Source organism: Phasianus colchicus, chromosome 1 (genome assembly GCF_987193195.1).
Source record: "Phasianus colchicus chromosome 1, bPhaCol1.hap1.1, whole genome shotgun sequence".
Lineage (NCBI taxonomy): Eukaryota > Metazoa > Chordata > Aves > Galliformes > Phasianidae > Phasianus > Phasianus colchicus.
In genome coordinates, this window is record NC_143436.1 from 38,934,463 (window position 1) to 38,955,267 (window position 20,805).

At 35.4% G+C, this 20,805-nt stretch overlaps 1 protein-coding gene across 1 annotated transcript in view; it reads left to right on the forward strand.

Annotated features, from left to right (window-relative positions):
• ZDHHC17 (zDHHC palmitoyltransferase 17) overlaps positions 1-20,805 on the forward strand; it is a 67,406-nt gene that overhangs the window by 33,518 nt on the left and 13,083 nt on the right. The window contains exons 6-12 of the mRNA XM_090139071.1: positions 809-873; positions 1,589-1,751; positions 5,843-5,968; positions 7,168-7,310; positions 9,791-9,891; positions 17,486-17,610; positions 20,409-20,471. Of these exons, the coding sequence (XP_089995197.1) occupies positions 809-873; positions 1,589-1,751; positions 5,843-5,968; positions 7,168-7,310; positions 9,791-9,891; positions 17,486-17,610; positions 20,409-20,471 (786 nt within the window). The remainder of the gene's footprint in view (positions 1-808; positions 874-1,588; positions 1,752-5,842; positions 5,969-7,167; positions 7,311-9,790; positions 9,892-17,485; positions 17,611-20,408; positions 20,472-20,805) is intronic.

A 20,805-nucleotide genomic window follows, 5' to 3' on the forward strand; every position in this document is an offset into this window, starting at 1 on the left:
TGTGTGGCTTTAGGAAATTCTAAAGGATATAGTCTATGTGCATACATAGAGGAAATAGACTTAAATATTGGTCTCAGTAAGTGCAACTTGTTTCTCAATATGCTGGGCATTAAAGTAGTGGTTCTCCATCCTCTTATCAGTTGCTTTTTATTTCTGATTTTTAATTTTATTTTTTTAGTTTAGCAATTGAGAAAAATTTTAAAATGAACAGGTATCTGCAGTCTGGGGATCTTTTAAAAGCAGTTATTTAGTTATTTAATAGAACTAAATTGGATTTTCTGGAGAACTTTTGTCTGTGTCAGGCTAGTAGCACAGTGGGTGAGAGTGCCATACTTCTGGGTGTTTGGCAGATAGCAAAGCAGGGAAGTGGCAAGAAAGCTACATCATCTACATTTTGAGTTTTTCTCAGGAGTTTCTGAAGTAAATGGTTTTATTAAAACACTTTCAAAAAATTTTCTTAGTAAGGGCTGAGGGAAGTAGCATAGGAGATACTGATAGAGCTCTGCCACCGCTAAGTATAATTGTTCTGGTCTTGAATTTAGTTTAGAATAATTTTGCGCTGCCAGGCTGTGGAACTTGCTCACGTGTGCTTGAGGGTCTGATCTGGCTCTTAATCTATATAGGAGCCACCAACTTCCTTGCCTCACTACAGGCAGAGATCTATAACAGGACAAAGCACTGTAGGTAGTAGATGCTTTCCTTTCTGATAGAAGGTAAATAATCATTTTATTTCAGATGTTCTGCATTCTGCTGTTTTATCTACTTGAACAAAAACACTTATCTCAGCACATTTCTTTTTTTTTTTTAGGATGTAGATATGATGGATCAAAATGGGATGACACCTCTAATGTGGGCAGCTTACAGAACACATAGGTAATACATATCCTCACTGCCGTTTTTACTTAATCTTGGTGTTAACTACGTACGTCACTTGGAATAATGACTGATTTTGAGTTTTTGAGAGTGCTTTGGTTTAATTAGTCGGTTGCCACTTTATCTTTCTTAATTTGTGACCTATTCCAGACAGAAGATACAATCCAGATATACTCAGTATTATGATTTTTTTTTTTAATTGAGTAGATCTTCTTATGAAGACTGCTGAAACAAATTGGTGTAAAAAGGCGATTCTCCAAAGAGCAAGTTAGTTTGAATTAAACAATTTGTCTCCTTTGTTTGTTGAGTGAAGGATAAGTGAGTTTTTGCAAATACCTGCCATTCGCCACCAGCATTTTTTATTTGCATCTTTTGGAATGTGAAGTGGAAGTCTGAAATATTTAGAACTTTGATATACTGCCTGTATAATCGTTTGTTTTCTTTTACAAATCTGTGTTATTACTGTTGTTGAGACGCATGATAACAGAATTACGTACTAAATGTGTTGCATGACATTTCAGAAGAAACTCCTTTTAAATTCAACAAAATTGCAGTTGTTCTTTGGTGGGAGTAGAATTTGAGCCATTGATAATCATTAACAAATGTCACCTACATAATGTAAGTGATGAACATCTGTACAGAAGTTGAACTCACTAACAAGAAGTTGGAATGTATCGAATTCTTTTGTAGATCTAATAAGACTTTTCTTTTCTAGTGTGGATCCAACCCGATTACTACTTACGTTTAATGTTTCTGTTAATCTTGGAGACAAGTATCACAAAAACACAGCATTGCATTGGGCTGTTCTAGCAGGAAATACTACAGTTATTAGTCTTCTGTTAGAAGCTGGAGCTAATGTTGATGCTCAGAATATAAAGGTAAACAGTCTGTTTTTATTGTAAGTGGTTTGAGATAGAAATCTGAAAAATAAATTATTCTTGTGGGTATGGTGGGATCGAGAAGATGGAGCAAAAATCATGCCATTAACTTTTATCCAAGTGTCAGTGTTTATTAACAGTGATGTGTAACTACTAAATCTGAACTTTCAAAAGTACCCATGTAAACAGGTTATGGTTAAGTATAAATATATTAGGGGTGGGGTGCACCTTTAGATGGCATGCATGATGTGCCATTTATTTGGATGAAAAAAAAATCTGGCTGTACATATTCTAGTGAAGTTTTGGGGTGGTTGTCTTTTTGAATATATTGAGATGTGGGAAAGTTCATCTCCCAGTGGCAAGGAAATTGAAGACTGAAAAATACCAACAAGAGTAGATTACAAAAAATGGGCTCTTTCTCGTATCAGAACTTCAACTTGCCTGATTATTTTGCCAGAACTGCTTAATGAAGATTGATTCTGCACTAACTTAGCCCATCCTTAGCATGTGTTAGACCAGCCACAAAGCTGTTAGAATTTATGTAGTAGGCATGGAGTCTGTAAAAGCAACTTCTCTGATGGAGGGTGCGCCTATTCAATCCTTGCTCTGCAGTGTTTTTGTCCAGTGCCTGTCTATTACTGTTATGTACAGCAAATCAGATGTACTTTATCGCCTGAGTTGTTTCTTTTGTGGTGTCAGAATTCAAGTTTAGAAAAAGAATTTTCCACTACTCCCTTTCTCTTCAAATATTTGTATTTCTCACATAATATTGAATGTTATAAATGTTGTAGGTAGACTGCAAAAATACAGGTCCACCCCTGCATTTATAAAACATTAAATATCTAATTAATTTGACCTTTCACCATTTTTCCTGCCAGTTAAGATGGCCAGGCCTTACTTCAGTTGGAACAAGTGATAGAAATATGCTTAAAACAGACAAAGCTAATCATCCATTTTCTTGAACAGCATGTAACAGTGTTTTTAGGGATGCATTTCAGTTTACTTATAGCTTTCTACATTCTACATGCAATAGTTATGTATTCATGCAAATATGTTTCCTAGTTTGTAAGGTCACTTGTGAGATAAATCGTAATTTAGCCAACTTCTTGCAAACTGTTAAGAAGCTCAAGCTCTTCTCTGTGCCACCTAATGGTAAAAATTAATAAGGAGTTTTTTTTTTGTGGAAAAAGATCAGTGTGTCATAACTTGCTTCCCTTGACAAACTGATTAGTGCACCTGAAGTCCTCACCTTATCTACACTTCTGGACTCCTGTGAAATCTGTAATACAAATTGATATGTTTGGCCAACTGAAATGATACCAGCTAGCCTGCAGCAGTTACGTTATTGACAGACAGCAGCAGTCAGTAGGAAAAATAGGCTTTTGAACCTGCTGGATCATGATGTCTTTCCAGTCATGCCAGAAGAGACACGTGCCTGGTTTCATTATCTGCAGTGGAGTCAGGATTACTTGTATGCCTTCCTGTTGGTTTCTGGGATCTTCAGATGTCAAAATCCTTCTAGTAGGGATAGTTTCACCATCCTGTCAGTATTTATAAAGGATGTTGATTTGGGTGATTTATTGTATGTTCATCACAAGCACATAATAAATATGAAATTGTTATCAGCTCTAGGCAGCCTATGTTAGAAAACTGCATGTTGCTGGCTTTCAAGTTTTGGAGCAGGTTGGAATTAGTTATCTCAATAATGTCCTACTTCTGTGTTGCATGAGAATTTGAATGCTATAGTGGAGAAGACCTTAAAGGAAAATACAATCACACTATTATTCCAGAATAAATCTTGATAATTTGGAGGATAAAAAAATAAAAAAGGAGAAAGAAAATGTCCATCCTGGAAGTAAAATCATATAAAGAAGCAATGTGGATTATTAATACCTAAATGTGTATATATCTTTGGTACAGTTGTTTCAAGTTAATCAGAGTGGATTTGTCCTGTTCTTGTTATTAATCCTATTTGTATTATGCTGTGCAAGAAAATAACAATTTTCTTTTGGTAGTGAGAAAGGTGGGGTTGTTTGTATTTTTTTTTTTTCTTTTGAGACCCAGATTACAATTGGAATTGGAAGCTTTTTAGTAGTCAGGGGAGAGTTGTGGGTTTTTAAGCGTCTTGCCTTAGTAGCAGACAGACTGGGCAGATAAGGACAGGATTGCACAAGAACTCAGCTTATAATTGGAATTATATAATTAAAATCTGTTAATAAATTGCTGAATAGATAGTAGGTGTAGTTTGTTGATTATGCAGTGTATCCATAGGTTTGTCTGTGGCAGTCTACATGTAAAGTTCCCTATGGTAACGATGCTTCAGATTATTCTTTCTGTCTAATCACTCAAAATATATACTCTTGAAACCTTATTGCTTTCTGTCAGTCCAAGTTGTTTACTGGACCATGATCCCTGATTTTTTTAATTGCTTTTGAAGCAAGTCAGCTATCTGTCCCTGTGAATACAAGGAAAATATTAAAATACCCAGATGATTAGACACATAGTCAAAAGATTTCTTTAAAGCTCCCTCAATCTTTTTGTCTAGGCAGTTCCTAGGTGTCTCATGGCCCTCTAGTGGAAGGGATGCTCAGCTGGACCCCAAGACAACTTCAGGATTTACTTGGGAGATGAGCTCCCAGAGAGAATTGCTTGTCCACAGGTAATCTTTATGGTCTGGAAATATAAAGTGATATTAAGAAAAAAAAAGAAAATCGTGTGATGTCTGGAGTTTTCCAGATACTAGCAATTCAAAATGAGATGCCATTAAATTTTGTCATGAAGCAGGCACCATAGTTTGATTTCAGGCATTTCTGCTGAGAATCAAGAGGCCTCAGTCTGTTTCTTAATCATCTATCAAAAGGATATTCTTTTCTTACTGATTCTGGTAGTTGAATTTTTTTGGACAGGCAGCCTGCAAGATCCTGTTAGTCAGCAAAACGCTTCACCTCATAATCTGTAGCTTGTGCTGTTTGCCCTTCTTCTAGAGATCTGGAGCAAGATTTCAAAGGCAAAGATGACAGCTAAGTCTTTCTGTGCCATATAGATAGCTAACTGTCTTTTTTGTTTTTGACACCTCTTCTGGTTATAGTAATGATTGCCCTTTGTGGGTAATTTCAGTTTCTGGTACCTGTCTCACTTTTTTTTTAGGAGGGGGCCAAGCGATGGAGGATTCAGCCATTTTTCAAGCCTCCATGAGTGCTTTGTTTAGGAGGGGATTTAACTCCAGTAGAAGAGAGGAGGAGTCAAATGCAAAACTGAAGCTGGAGGTACCTGCAGTTGGTTGTCTCTTGCCTCCTCTATAATTTTAGACCCAGTCAGTAGGTTTCGTTTAGCTCTCTTCCTTAAAGTTTAAAAGCAGTGATATCAAATCATTCTGTTAGGCACCTTTGGCCCCTGTATCTCTCTCTCTTTTTGCTTTGTCTGTCAGTTCTCTTAAAGTAGGGAACATGAAAGCATGGACTGTTGCTGGCTTTGCACCCAAAGTATGTGAAGCACGAGCCAAGCATCAAAGCTCAGACTTATGGGATAAGTTGTACATGAGCAGTTAATTCTTTCCCATTTTCTTCCTTGATCTTCATTAACTAGACAAACTTAGAACATTAAACTTTTGGAAAAAAAAATCCTTATTTAATAAATTCTATGATATTAGTAACTTCACTCTGCAAAGAAAGCAGAGAATTAAGTCAGGCTTTAGACTGGGAGAGTTTTCATGATCCAGTGGGTTATGAGTTCTATTTCTTTACTGGATTTCTGCTGCCTGTCAATAGCTAAGGAAGAAGCACAGTCTTTCTTTTAGACTGGTGGGCTGTGTATGGAGCAAGGAAAACAGATATGTTATACCAAAGGCAACAATTACTACTATGTCAAGACATGTATTGTCAGAATTACTTAATATTCTGTTTGACCACTTGTATAGTTATGAGAGTGTGAAAAAGATCAAAAAGAATGATGAATGAATGATGATTGGTGTCAAGTATGCTGTAAAGTAAAAAATAAATAATAAAAACCAATGCCATAATTCTGTTTCAAAAGTGCTCTGAATGCATTTTATTTTTAAATCAGATTTTTTCCCACTTTTATGCTCTTCGCAGGGAGAATCACCACTTGATCTAGCAAAACAGAGGAAAAACGTTTGGATGATCAATCACCTACAGGAAGCAAGACAGGCTAAGGGATATGACAGTCCATCCTTTCTGAGGAAACTAAAAGCCGATAAGGTGAGTAGTACAGCACTTGCGTAAGTCAGTGTTACTGCTGACTTTGGTGAGAGGGGGGAGTCATGTTTGTTCAGTGTAAGCAATTCAGTAATGTATATTCCCCATGTTTTAGTTCTAGGAAATGCTGTCTTTTTACACTAAAAAAATTATAAAAGAAAAATAAAACAGCAGAGCAAACAGCAGCAACAAAACTGCAACCCACCATAAGCCTCCACAGTAACCTTTAGCTTTTGTGCTGCTTAAACATTAAGAAAGTGCCGAGCAGTTGTACTGTTGGAGGAAAACCAAGATTGTTACAAAGCTGATTCTCAAGTATGTAAGAGAAAACAATGCTTTAGATACCCAGAACACGGATCTCCTCACTATTATGTAGTATTTTGTGTTCAGTGACTAAAACAGTTGGCGTTAACAGTCTTACAGTGGCATGAGAATCTTTAATGTGGAGGCCTTTTTCTGCTCAGGTTAGTATCTTATGCTGTGGAGAGGAGGATACAAGAAATGAGGGTATATAGGGTTAGTCTAGCATGAGAAACTGTCTGTTTGCCCATAGTCTGAGGACTTGTGTACTGTTACTGTTTTCTTATTGGTGAAAATACTGTGCTGGGTATTAAGTGTTGCTGTAGTTTGTAATTGTTTCTTGATTTAAATAGACATTGCATCTTGATGATTAAGGCACTAGCTAAAGCTTCTGCTGTAATGGTATGGCCATACAGTAATGCAGCAAGTATGGCCTTTATGTGATCTGTGCATTGCATTATCTGCAAGTGTGCACTTTCAGTATCCAGAAATATTTGAAAGTTCCTTAAACAGGAACTGTAACTACATAATATGACCTATCTCTCTTCATATAGTCTTCAGTTTGGCAGTCTGTTTCTTACAACACTTTTGTCTAGGCAGTTTAACGTGACCTGAGATCATCAGCACTATAATCTATAATATCTCACTGCATTCCAGTGCTTTTAAAAAGTGCCTTTATTCTGGATTAATAAAATCTCCAAAAGGTGATTCTTATAAAACAAATAGCTAATCTGTTACAGATTTTAGGAAATTTTTTTTGCATATATGCTGCAGATACATAAGTATATGTTGATAAAAAAAACTTGATACAAGTTATTGTGAATGTCTTTTTTATTATAGAATATTATTATACAACTTGTTCCTAAAAGCAGAATTACTTACAGATATTTGTTTCTTTGTAGGAATTCCGTCAGAAGGTGATGCTGGGGACTCCTTTCCTAGTTATTTGGCTTGTTGGGTTCATAGCAGACCTAGACATTGATTCTTGGCTCATTAAAGGGCTGATGTACGGTGGTGTTTGGGCTATGGTACAGTTTCTTTCAAAGTAAGTGTTTAGCCTGCATACAAGAAGTGTTTTTTGGCATCTCATTTGTTGGATAGATAATCTTAAATTTGTTTTTCATGTGGTTTTTAGACATACTACTTTATTTACTTATTTGTATCATTATTCCTTGGAAAGGACTCGTGAAGCTTTGCTCCATTGTCTTGCAGATACATATGGAATTGCCTTGGTTAGATTACACTGATCTTATAGAAGCTAACAGCAAAGCAGAAATTCAGTCATTCTCCAGAGGAGGGTGCTGAATGTCTGTCTGACAAGGAGTTATCAGTGTAAATTGTAAAGAAAGCAGTCAATGGAAAAGTTACAGGGACAGAAAAAAGACCTGTGCAAGTATACTATCAAAACCCTGTTTTTGTGCAAAGAGGTGACTAAAGAAAACAGCTGCTTTTTAATAGTGTTGATTTGTTAACTGATCTTAGAGAGCTTTAAATGTTTGTGATTACTTAAATGACTGTAGATGTACATAGATGTGTACGTTCACAGGTGTGCAGATTTTCAGGATCTTTAGACTTCTTAATTTGTGCTTTGCTTTTCTTTGTCATGTATGGTGTCTATAGAAGAACCTGCTATATAATTGTACTTAGAAGCCATCTCCTTTTCTGGCATTGAATATCATGGTTTTTTTAGATCCACTTGCTCCTCCTTCCTTTCTATTTAGAGGGAAAGAAAATATTTCTGCTCCATAAAACAAGTTCATGGAATCTAAATATTGTTAATATGTATGGGAAGGGTGGTCATCAGACTGATGCCTCTGAAAGATCTTTGAGAAAATCTGTTCAGTCGTCTTGTTATTTGAAACTGTTCAATCTACTGACCTCTTTCTACTGCTAGATCCCTTGGTAATGCAAATCCTCAACCACACTTCCTGCAGGCAGGGATGACATTTCAGTTTCTCAAGATGTGTGTTGGCATCATTTCTGTTCTATTTCTGATCAACTCGATACCTGCTCAGGATTAACATTATTTCTCTTATCTTTTGCTTAATGTTCAGTTATGCGTGATTTTCAAAGTGTTTTTCATAAAGCAGAGATTTGAATGAAACTTTTGCTATTATTTTAGTAATATTTCCTTTGCCTTTTGAATTTTAGCTTATTTGCTTAGCTCTGTTTTCTTCCCTACTTCATTCACCAAAAAAAAAAAGCGTATAGGGATCACTGAAGGAATAATTAATGCTGTGTATCCAAATTTATATTCACATTTTATTTACCACCTTAACTCATCACCTTAGCATTACAGGATTTTCCCAAAAGATTTTAAAAGCTTACATTAAAGGAGTGAGAGCTACTACAAAGGAATACAGGAGTAAAACGAAAACTATTAAGTGCCTGTTAGAGGAGAGTTGCTACGAGGGACTAAAGGAGTAAAATGGAGGCTATTCAGTGTGCAGATAACCATGGCAGCTCAGAGGCACTGTCAGGACAGAAAGCCAAAAGCTGCGGTGTAAGGATGTTTAAGCAGAAGTAGTTTTATTTCAAGGAGATAAGCAGTTTAGAAGATGACTTTTCATATGTTTAGCAACTCTTCCTTGAATATGGAGTTACCAAGTCACTAACAGAGTTTGTCCCAACTAAATTCAAATTCTGTGCAGAATATTCTTTAAAATGCAGAGAATAAGAAGGTAAAAAGAATTCTGATGGCTTTATTTTTGTTTTCATTAATGTGGTAGCACTCAGGCTTGGAAATTGGCAAATCTATTGTTATGGGAAATACCTAATTTTCCTCTGATTTTCTATTGGAAACTCTTACAGAAGTGGAAGATTCAAGAATCAGAAATATTTCAAGTATGTAGGCTGATAACACCAAAGTCTCTTAAACCTTTTCCTTCTTGAAGTAATTTTAACATCTATTTTCCATTGTATGGGTTTCGTAAGTATTTTTGGCATTGGAATCTTGTGTGTAAATGCAGCTTGCAAGCACCATCCGTGCTGTAGGTTAGGAATCTCACAGATGTGTAACTGCTATCAGTGTAGTTTTAGATAAGTATCTAAGCATTTCACGTTTCTTATGTAGTTCTTGATTGCTGCAGTGCTGTTTGCTTATAAAGCATTATGCTCAGTGAACCATGGTACCTTCCAAAATAGCAACAGAAAAAACCATGGGTTTTCCAATATTGTGAACAATTTCAAAACAAACTGAAGGCTTTTTTTTTCCTGTTGAGGAGACTGAGCATTTTGATTTAATGTATGTAACAAAGGTATTATTTTTAAATCAGATAAGGAAATAATATGAGATTATATTAAAGTGAGGATGAGTCCTTATGAGCTAAGACTTATTGATGGATGTTTCTTAAATCAACTATTAACATCTTATTTTCTGTAAAATACATATTTCTGTTATGGCTGTTATCTTGCCCAGGATGTTCAGATTACGTTTACCTCATCTATCTGGTATGAAGGTTTACTTAAAAAAAAAAAAAAAAAAAGCACAACAAACTTACTTATGACATTTCTTCTGCTCTACAGGTCATTCTTTGATCACTCCATGCACAGTGCATTGCCTCTTGGAATATACTTGGCAACAAAATTCTGGATGTATGTGACGTGGTTCTTCTGGTTTTGGAATGATATCCTTTTCTGTGTACAGTAATATTTTCTTCATGTTAGTAGTATGAGGTAATAACCAGGGTTATTCTTCATGAAAGAGTAAGTATACTACTTAAAGTTTTGAAAGATTGTCTCCATTAAAAATTGTTTTGTGTCTTGATGGTAATTATTTTTTTTACTTTAAAAATATGATATTATTGCTATGCTTCAGAAAGTAGATGATTTTCCTCAAAACTGCCTTACAGCAGTCTACAAAATCTCCTATGCTTTGCCAGTTTAAGTGGGGAAATGTAAGCAAGTCCATAAGATATGCTATGGCTGTGAGCTGATGAATTTTAACTTCACAAAAAACAGTAGGCAGTTTGATCTGCATTCTAGTGGAGTTACCTTTGTAAGTACTTCTTAAAGGTTTCACAAATTTTGTCTCATGCAAACTGTAGATAAATTTGGTTTAAACTATTTTCAGTCTTTGAAGATGGATGCATTAGCAATACTAGGTTACAGAATACACCCATCTTTTTATGTTTTTGACTGACTGCCTAGATATGAACTTACGTATTCACTGGGGTAGAAATTGTTTTGGAGTTCAATGAAAAATGCCCTTAGCCTTCTGAGGAAACATTGAAATTCTTAAACAACTTTCTTTTGTATTTTAATTACAATAACTTAAAAACTGAATAGACATTTCATGTTCTTTTTTAAATGTTTAATGTTTGCAAGTAGTTGAAGTGAATTTTATATTTATGATGGATATTAGTCATAAGCTGTGCAGTTTCAGACACCATAATATAAGGACTGGAGAGCATCCAAAGGAGGGCTACAAAGATGGGAAGAGGTTTGAAGGCAAAATGTGTGAGGAGCTGAGGTCCCTTGGCTTGCTCATCCCAGGGCAGAGGAGCTGAGGGGAGACCTCATGGTGGCATACAACTCCTCAAGAAGGGAGCAGAGAGGCAGACTGAGCTCTGCTCTCTGTGATAGCGACAAGAGAATGGCGTGGAGCTGTGTCAGGGGAGGATCAGACTGGAGGTTAGGAGAAGGTTCTTCACCGGAGGCTGGTCAGGCCCTGGAACAAACTGCCCAGGGCAGTGGGCATGGCCCCAAGCTGGTGAAGTTCAAGGAGTGTTAGGACAGTGCTCTCAGACATAGGGTCTGATTTTGTGTGGTCCTTTGTGGAATTAGAAGTTGTGGTGATCCTGGTGGATCCCTTCTAACTTGGGATGTTCTGTCATTCTGTGATTTCCTGGAAAGGGTTTTTCTGTTTCAGAGAAATTATACCATGAAACAAGGTAGTAGCAATGCAGTCATATTATTCTCAATATGTTCTTCAATCTTAGCTCATGGTTTTGATTGAAGATGGAAGTGTAATCTTCCATGTCTGACAGAACGGAGTGGATAGTCTAAATACACCATGCCTTTAGAGTGAAGTTGCTTTTCTATTACTTTTTGGTGAGAAAATATGCCTTACTTCTGGCAAGTAGTGAAATGAATCTTTCTCAGGCAGGTTTAATAACTGCAGCATCTCATTTCTGATCTCTCTATACCTTGTAGAGTTTGTTTAGGAACTCATGGTTGAGTAGCAAATGTTGAGATACCTTGAAAAGCTTTCTTGTGCTAATATAACATCTTGAACCGTATGTAAGTATGTGCTCAGTTTTAAGTTGGAGTTCTTCACTGGGTTAGAATAGCTTCTACAGCTGACATGGCATGGTGATGGCCTCCATCTTGATGTGAAAAGCTGTGTCTTAAGGCTAGCAAATTATGAGATTTTTCCTGGAGTGTATAGTTTGTTCATATTCAAATGAAAATTGATGTCTTTAATGTGTGCCAGCTTGCTTAGATTTTTATTTCTGATAGCCATCCTGGTTAATGTAACTTGGAGTTTGTCACTGGGTAATGTTCACTGGAAGTAGTAAGCATAGATAGTTAACTAATCTGAAAGTGTGACTTGAGAACATCGATAAAATACTGTATTCTTCTGTAATTTAAGTTTGTCTCAAAACCTTTGCAAAAGCTTTTTTAGGCACAAAAGTAGTCTGAAAGATTCAGTTTCTACTGATTGCATTCATTAGAGCTGACACAATTCTGTGTGACAAGCAGCTTTGGAGACAGTACTTAGGGCCATCTTCCTTTAATTGATGATTTTAAATTGGAAGCCTTTGTAATAAGATTCCAGATCCATTCTTCTTCTGGAAAATTGCCCTGCAGCTTTATTGAAGGGGAAAAAAAAAAAAGAAATTGCGTGCCTGTTCTATTTTTATAGAATGAGGCACAATGCTGTGGTTGGGGAAAAGATTCTTGTATTTTTACAGCTTTATATAATTACTTACAGCAGACTCAGAGCACTGCTTTATACTCTGTAATGTTCATCTGAAGATGAAACCTGTCCTGGTCATTTCATGAATTGTCACAATATTTTGCTCAGGAAAAATGTTTTGAACTTTAAACTGTCAAATAATGCCTTCCTGGAACTTTAGATGTAATATTACAAGTAATATAAAAATCTTTATTGCTGCAAGCATTACTTTAATATTCAAGTATTTGTTAATAGTTCTCTTTTCTACTAGATTTGTTGAAGGTGTCTGAAACAGCATCTAGTTTGCTGGTTTTAATCCTCATGAGGCAGGAAAGGGCAGTAGAAGCAGTGTATCATAAGGAACATACAAAACCAAAGTTGATCAGTATAATTTCTTGAATTTAAGGATTGTCGCATGGAAAATAAGGTCTTCTATAAATTACAAGACTTAGTGATGTGTCATTTAAAGACCAGTCTTGAAAGTAAATTTGAACAATTTATATGAATCTAATGTGCTTAATTTTGTGCATGTTTCCATTTGATTGAATTTTCTTTGTGTTTTCTGAGACTGATTTATTTGTTAAAATAGAGTACTATTCTTTATAGGAGAGAAGAAATTCCTGAACCATGCATTTACACTTCCCTTCTGCTGTTTTGCCTGTAGTGAAGGTCTCATAGTTTATCTTCTACTGTTTGCGGAGCAGAATTAAATAATAATAATAACACAGTGATTCCGTGTATGGGATTATTTTAATTTACTTTTATTTTTAAAGGGGAAAAATGCATTGAAATTATACTTAAGAATAATAAATCTGTAAAGTATTACATTCCTTTCCTTTAGCATTTTGTAGGTAGAACGCTCTCTTGTGTCCTATAGAAATTCAGGGCACACGTATTGAATTCCTTTGTCAGTTGTTTATGCCATCTTCCAGTTACAGCTGAACAAATTGAGTTTGTTATGTTAGAGGTTCTTTTGCTGCTCTGGTTTTTTAAGATTTCAGGGGTTGCTATAACCCCAAATAATCACAGGATAATTTTTTTGTTCTAATGCTTCCACTTGATGCAATTTTTAGCATGTAATTTTCTCTCATTATGCTCTTTTGGTATGGTGTACCACTTGCAATGCTGAGGTAATGAGATGCAAGGCAAATTCAAAATTGTTAAAGAATTGTCACTGACCATATGTTATCGTTATGACTAATGTGTGCTTCATGTATTGATGTTTTTTAAGTGAAGGAAAACATGATTTAAATCGTTGATAAAATTTGTTCTAAGAGAATGCATGATTATTTACATGCTTTCACGAAGCTGTTACAATAGCATACTCTGCAGGCCCTGAGGCACTGGTGCAGGCTGCCTGGGGAAGCTGTGGATACTCCATCCCTGGAGATATTCAGAGCCTGGTTGGATGGGATCCTGGGCAGCCTGAGCTGGTGTGTGGCAGCCCTGCCCACTGTGCAGAACTGTAACTGGATGGACCCTAAGGTCCCTTCCAACCCAAGCTGTTCTTTGATATTTTAAAATTAGTACAAGTTAATTGGTACAGTTAAACAGTAAAAAAAAATAATAATAATAATAAAAATAAAAATAATAAAAAAAAAAACAGAAACCCCATAGAATCGAAACTTAAAGGTTTCCATCAAGAAAGCATAAAAATAGAGTATCTGAAAGAATCTAAATAGGGAAAAAATACGATCTCCAGTTTCAACTATCCATAACTTCCATTTAAAAAGAAAAAAATTGTGGGATGGTAATGAGTCAATTACTTTTTGGAAGCTAAGGGATTTTTGTTTATAAATAGAGGATGGAGGTCAGATGTAGAGGCCTTGCCGATCTTTAGCTGGTAAACATGGATATCATCTGATAAATATCTAGCCATGTGAGACCTCTTGTATACCTGTAGGTGTGGATCTGAATGTACAGCTGTTAGGAATTGGCAGATTCATTAGCTTATGTTGATCTGCCATCTGATCCTAGCTGCAGATCTTTAGGAGAAAAGAATTTATTATTTGCTTTGTAGTTAGTAGAAGGGAGCATCTTGATATATAATGTGCACTCTGGCTTGGTTTCAGTCTATCATACGATGTGTAACTGTGATACAGGAATTGGCATTTGTTTGGGCCATTCTAAATAGGCTGCAAGTCAGGATAAAAAAAATTAGCTGATTGCATATTTGCGTCACTCATGGGGTTTGGAATGGGATGGGGGTTGCTTGTTTGGTTTTGTTTCTTTCTAATGAGGCAGTCTTTAGGTTCCAAGTGGTTTCCTGGAATGATTTTCAGCCTGTTCTTGTTCTTAAGCAACCTTATTGACTGTGACTGAAGGTAGGAAGCATTTTGTGTTTTTTTTCTGCTTCATCTCTCACAGTGAAAAGTGGGGAAACCTTATAAAAGGCAGAGGGTTAGTATGGTACCAGAGGTAAATGTTGTATCATGCTTTTTCAGCCATTAATATGATGTTATTTTCTTTGTACAGTTGCAAATGAGGATGTTAGGACAAAATGAGGCACTGTCTCTGGAGAGCCAATTCTCTACTGGGTAGCTAATGCAAAGTTACAAGGATTTTGTTGTATATGGAGAATTTTGAGAGATACTTGTGATACAAGTTTCTAAGATCTCTTTGGAAGTAAATGTCAGAGGAGAATTCATAATAGAAAAAAAAAAAAAGACATTGTATGGCACTGCTTGTCTGACTTAAGGGCCTAAATGCTGACAATTGGATGTGGCTTCACTTTCTATTGAACAGTCCCTTCTAAACCCCTGTGCTTCTATGTGCTGCCGAGTGATGGAAGGTAGGTGAAGTGAGTCTCACGATCTGAGTTGTCTACATGAGATTCTAGAAATGTCCTGGAAAGTACAATTCTTAATTTTCTTTCTCCTTCAGGCTGTGAGTAGTTTATATCCCTTCTCCCCAGTTTTATTTAAAATTTGAGAAATATCTTGGGTTTATTTGAAGATACTGGTTTTCTTTCAGTCTTCACAATTTATGTAGTTATAGCTTGCCTGTATATAAATCACCTTTCTCATGTGACCTCCCAGCATCTCCTGTCTGTGGTATTTATCTGCCACAATTTAGATCTGTCAGCATTACATTCATCTCATACCACCATGGTAAAAGGCAAAATTTAGAATGTTTCTTAGATTTTCCCATGCATTTTATGGGGTAAGATGTAGAAAGGGCAGATGTAGAAAAATTCTGCATACTGAATTTCCTGTGGCTTGAATCCACAGACATGCCATGTTGTACAAATTTTGATCAGTTAAAAAAAATTCAAAAACCTTAATGTTATAAAAGCATTTTACTAGATAGAAAATAAATTCTTTTCTCCTGTCTTTTTTAGAAGTCTAGACATGACGTATAGTAATTAGGAATCGTCCATAACTTTTTTTAGTTGTACCTTTATTGTTTGTAACAGCTGTCTGGTTAAGGTATTTTTAATGTGAAGTTTTCACTGTTGCAGCAGATAAAGCTCAATGACAATATGAGTATTATATAGAAAATTTAATTTCTCTAAAGCTATAAAAAAAAAAAAGTTGAACCAGCTTAGTTTTGGCAGCAGGTAAATTTAGAAAAAAAAAAGGAAGAAAGTAGATTGTACATATACTAAAGTCAGAGTTTTTCATCTGTAATGTATCAAATTAGAACTTTGGTTGCTTTTTTCCCTGGAAACAGCTGTTAGAGGAAAGGTGAGTCTTTAATAAGGCTCTAGGACCAGGTTGGATGGGGTTTTGGGCTGCCTGATCTAGTGGGAGATGTCTCTGCCCATAGCAGGGGAGTTGGAACTGGAGGATCTTCAAAGTCCATTCCAACACAAACCATTATTTGATTCTATGATTTCGTAAGTACAAAAGAGGTCTTAATTGCATTTATTGATGTTTCAGGGTTCTTCCATGCCACCAGAGTGTTGCAGAAGGATTTGAGAGGCTTACTGTTATTCTTCAGAACTCACATTTTTTTCAGTTAATATTTGCTTATATCTGTGCCACATAGATTTATTTACAAATGGTTTTTGTAATATTTTTTCTAATACTTTTTAATGCCTTTCTTAATCTGTTTTTCCAAGAGTACAAACAGAATACAGTATATTTATATAGTGGAATATATTTGAACATCTATTCTAGCTTCAAAATCCAATTTTTGTCAAAGCTTGCAAAAATGCTTTTATTACGTTGCTTTTAAAGCCTTTTATATTAGTTCCATGGAAGTTGCCACATGATATTTTCAGCTTTATATTGCTTTATGCTTGTATGCAGAGTTTTTTTTTTAACACAAACACTTCCGTATTAAGCTTTAATTATGGAAGTCTCCATGACTACCAGAGTAGAGAGTAATATTCATCCAGGTAACTCAGTAACAAAATAATTTGTGTAGTGCTTTGTGACAGAGTAATAGGTGTCCTTTTTACCCAGAGCTTTGTCAGGTATGGCATCTCATTGCATTTGTGAATAACAGTTGGCAGGTATCTTTAGTGCTGGTGAAGTCCTTTATAGGGTCATTGAACAGAGTAAATACTCAGTTTTAGGGGCAGAGGCATATCTGAAGGATTTGCTTTTCCAACGTCATTGCTAAGAAATGTGCTCATTCTGTGAAGAAATGTCAAATGTTGCAAGACTATGCATGTTATGGAGAATCATTCAACACAGGAAATATATTTTAAACCTAATGGTTACTTTCTGTCTTAATATGGTAAATTGACTTTATAAACACTTCCAGAGACCTCTGAGTCTTGTGAGTTTTTTTAAGCATTAGATATGTTAGTATGTTAAAAATAACTTTCACTGGTGTGAAATGTGGGTATTGCCTTATGATAGGACCAGGTTTCAAATAGTACCTTTCTTGGAGATAACTGATGGTTGTGACATGATTCATGATCACAGTCCAGCATTGTTCCATTCAGTCCCTTAAAAGGCTGAAAACCAGCGTTTTTGTCATCTGACTGGAATTTCAAGCCAATGAAGACTTATTAGTCAAATGATGATTTTATAAATAGAACTTTGAAATGTTTGTTGTGAAAACAGGAAATACTTTTGAGAAGATACATTTAATGGAATTTATTTAAAGAGGAAAATAATTACAAAAACTGAACTATCATTATTCATTTCTAGAGAACTAAGTACTTTAGAAGTATCTCATAGAGAACATTTTATAAATATGAGTTTGGGATTTTGAGGAGTAGAAAATGCTGAATACAAAAAAAAGATCAACATTGTGTATTGTTATTTCATCTTAATTTCATTTCAGAATGTGTGGTTCACCCATTTCAGTGGGTGTTTTCAAGAGGAAGTTCAGTTTTAAACTTTAAATTCCTTGACTTCAAACACATCTCAATTTTTTCTTTATCCATCTTCCATTCCTTGCTAATAGCGTTGCACTTTTCTACAATTTTGGAAAATCCTGGAAATCTGATCCAGGAATCATCAAAGCCACAGAAGAACAAAAGAAAAAGGTAAAGCTGTGAGCATGTCAGACTTGTTCTTCAGGTGCCTTCTGCCAGTTGGTTGGAGTATGTGGTAATAATCCATGACTTTTCAATAAAATAAGCATTCAAGTCTAACTGGTCCGAAGCTGCATTTAGGTTCTCAGTAAGAAAAAAATAAAAATAAAAATTTTCAATTTTAATTTTCAATAGGAAAAAGTTTAAAAAAACTTTGGATGAAAATGTAAAGGTTTAGGATTTTTTCTTAGTGTAAGAAATGAGTCATTATGGGTTAAGTGTTGCTAGTTTGATGCTATAAAAACTTTATATAGACTTTAAAGCACCTCTAGTTCTTCTTACATTTGTAATTAAAAGTGTTAAGTTGTTGAAGATTTCAAGTATAAAACAGCCCAAACCACTGGCAGTCTTGCTTTTTTAAAAATGTAAATATTAGAGAAATTATTGATGATCTTATAAAATCTAATGCTTTTTAGCACTAATGACATTACCTCTTATTTCTGTGCATTCTCAGCAGCCCAAACTGAACATTGACCATGCCAAATAAATAAAAGCACCAGGAATGTGTTTTTTGTTTTGTTTCATTCTAAATTTTCCAGAAGCTCACATATCACCAAAAGCTGAGCTCTGTGTTTCTATTTCTTGTGACTACAGCTATGTGGATTACCATAAAGCCACTTGGAGTAATGGCCTTAGGAAGTGATAAAGATATCAGCGACTTTAAAAGATGGTTGCGATGGCTTGAATGATTTTTTTCTGATAGATTATTACTGAGTTCTGTTGATCAGTGTACAAATTTTCTGTGCAAATTCCCTGTTACTGCAAGTTTGCCAAAGGAAAATCCAGGCTAAATTCTCTTTCTTCAGCAGGGCTAAATTAAGTCCACAGTTGCCTATTGGTTCAGATTCAGCAAATTGCACAAACATGCAGTTCGTTTTATCCACGTGCATCGGCAGTTGCACATGGATATGAAAGCCTTGTTGAACTGTATAGGAATTGTGAAAGATAACCTCCTCATTTAGATGCATATCATTGTTAATGTTCTAATGCAACTAACCCAAGTGTAAACTGATTTATTATTGGGAGCATAAACCTCTGTAGGATATGTCTTAACTGGGTGCACTGTAGTATTTTCTCATGTTTCCATAATTTGTCTCCAAGTGTGTTTACACAAAGTTTGCCTTTAGCTTTTGAATAAGTAACCAAAAAATTCTTTTAATTCCAGATGACCAAGTTATGAATGTTAGGAAATGTTGCAGTAAGCAACTTTTTCAGATGTTTATTCTTTGGATGATATGTCATGTCATTTTTTTTTATCTAGCATTTCTATATTGCAAAATAACCTGAGGTTTTCTTAAAGTAAGTCACTTTTCACAATCAAATGTTAATAATTTGAAAGCACAGAAGGTAGATCCCCAGGGCTCACGAAGCACAAAAGTATGTTTGTAACATGTAACATGTCCTCCTGGATCTCTCTGTGTTGTAAGTTCTAAGGAAAGCTTGATTTGAAAGCGCTGTATATACACCTTTTCAGCGAGTTTTAGGATGTTGCTTGTGGCTATATTGAACTCCAGTGTTGAGCATCGCATGTAAATTCCTTTGTCTCTTCTCACTGGTGTGTAGTAGTATAGTGCAAACTTCCACTGAAGTCAGAGGAACTACTTGTGGTTGCGTGGAGTGAGAGTCTGGAAGGTTGCTTTGATGGAGATGAATTCTGTGCCAAAAGCAATCAGAAGTACAAGCAGCAAAGCAAAAGAGAAGTCCAACTTTCAGAGCTTAGTTAAGGAATGTTAGAAAATTGTAAAAGACTGTTCCTCATTCATCTGTGATCAGCAGAAGCGCTAAGACACTGATTATCCCCGGACTGTTGACTGTAGCTTTTCCCATCTACTTTGAGGCAAAGAATCCCATAAATGTTTCCTGATAATTAAGTATAGTAGTGTGGGGAGAACTTATGCACCTTTGGTCAAGTTGCTGCTTGTCATCTCATTAGGGAAGTGACAATTTTATTGCTATGATGAAATAATACTTGTAAGAACCATATTACTCCTTCTCCAGTGAGAAGCCATGTTGATGCTTAAGCTATATGTGGTTTGAAAGGGAGCAATAGATCTGTTTACTGTTAGGCAATTTATGCTGAGTGAATTCCTTCTGGATCAAGGAAGGCTATTTTGGCAGAAGATGCTTTCAGGATATTTTCCACATGTGGCAAGCATCATTTAAAAGTCTCGTGAGACAGATTTCAGCTGCTGAATTTTGGAATTTTTTGGACAACATATAACGGAGTTGTATGTTTCTTCTGTTCCATCAATAACATAAATACTGGGGGACTGCACTAAATAAAAAGTTATCATTTAGTGTGAAGGAATAAGGATGCTTTACCTAATACCTGTATATGTTCTTCAGTTGAGCCACGAGTATAATGTCTGTAGGAGAAGGTTTGCATTCTTTGCTTTCTAGAAACTTCAATATTTCAGGAAAGAGGTAAAGGCAGATTTAAAGTATTTGATGGGATACCTCTAGAAATGGTCTTTTTTTTTTTAGACTAGCTGATCCTGCTACCTTCCTGAAAGGTCTTCATTGTGTTCCCCTTTAGAAATTTAGAAATCAGGCTTGAATTAATACTGGATTAACAGAGTATGTTTAAAATCGGTTTCAACTGAGTTTGACTTGCTCCTATATGTAAAGACTACTGAAATTCCTAGAGTTCACAGCCTTTGAGTCAAACACATTACAGTTCATGTCAACATTTGTTTGTATGCTAAATCCTATTTCATCCTCTTTTTTTTTTTTTTTTTTTTTTCCTGCAGACAATAGTAGAACTTGCAGAGACAGGAAGTCTGGACCTTAGTATATTCTGCAGTACCTGCTTGGTAGTGTATATATATTTTTTTCTTTTTTTCTGTGCCAAAATCAGATGATCCTATACTGAACACACTCTTGTCTTTATTAATTTCATAAAAAGGGCAGAATTGATTTGCAGTCTTTAATTCATGCTGTATTTTCAAGAAATAAAATAATTTACACAAAAAGCATTATGCAACAATAAGGAAGAAAAGTATTCATGATAAATAAATGTTTCTTTTTTTAAAAAAGATAACTTTTTAATTATCAGGGCAGTCAGTATTGCACCTTACTGCTCTGAGATGTATAAAATGTATGAATGATGTTATATTCTTAAAGTCAAATCTAGAATATGATGGACAA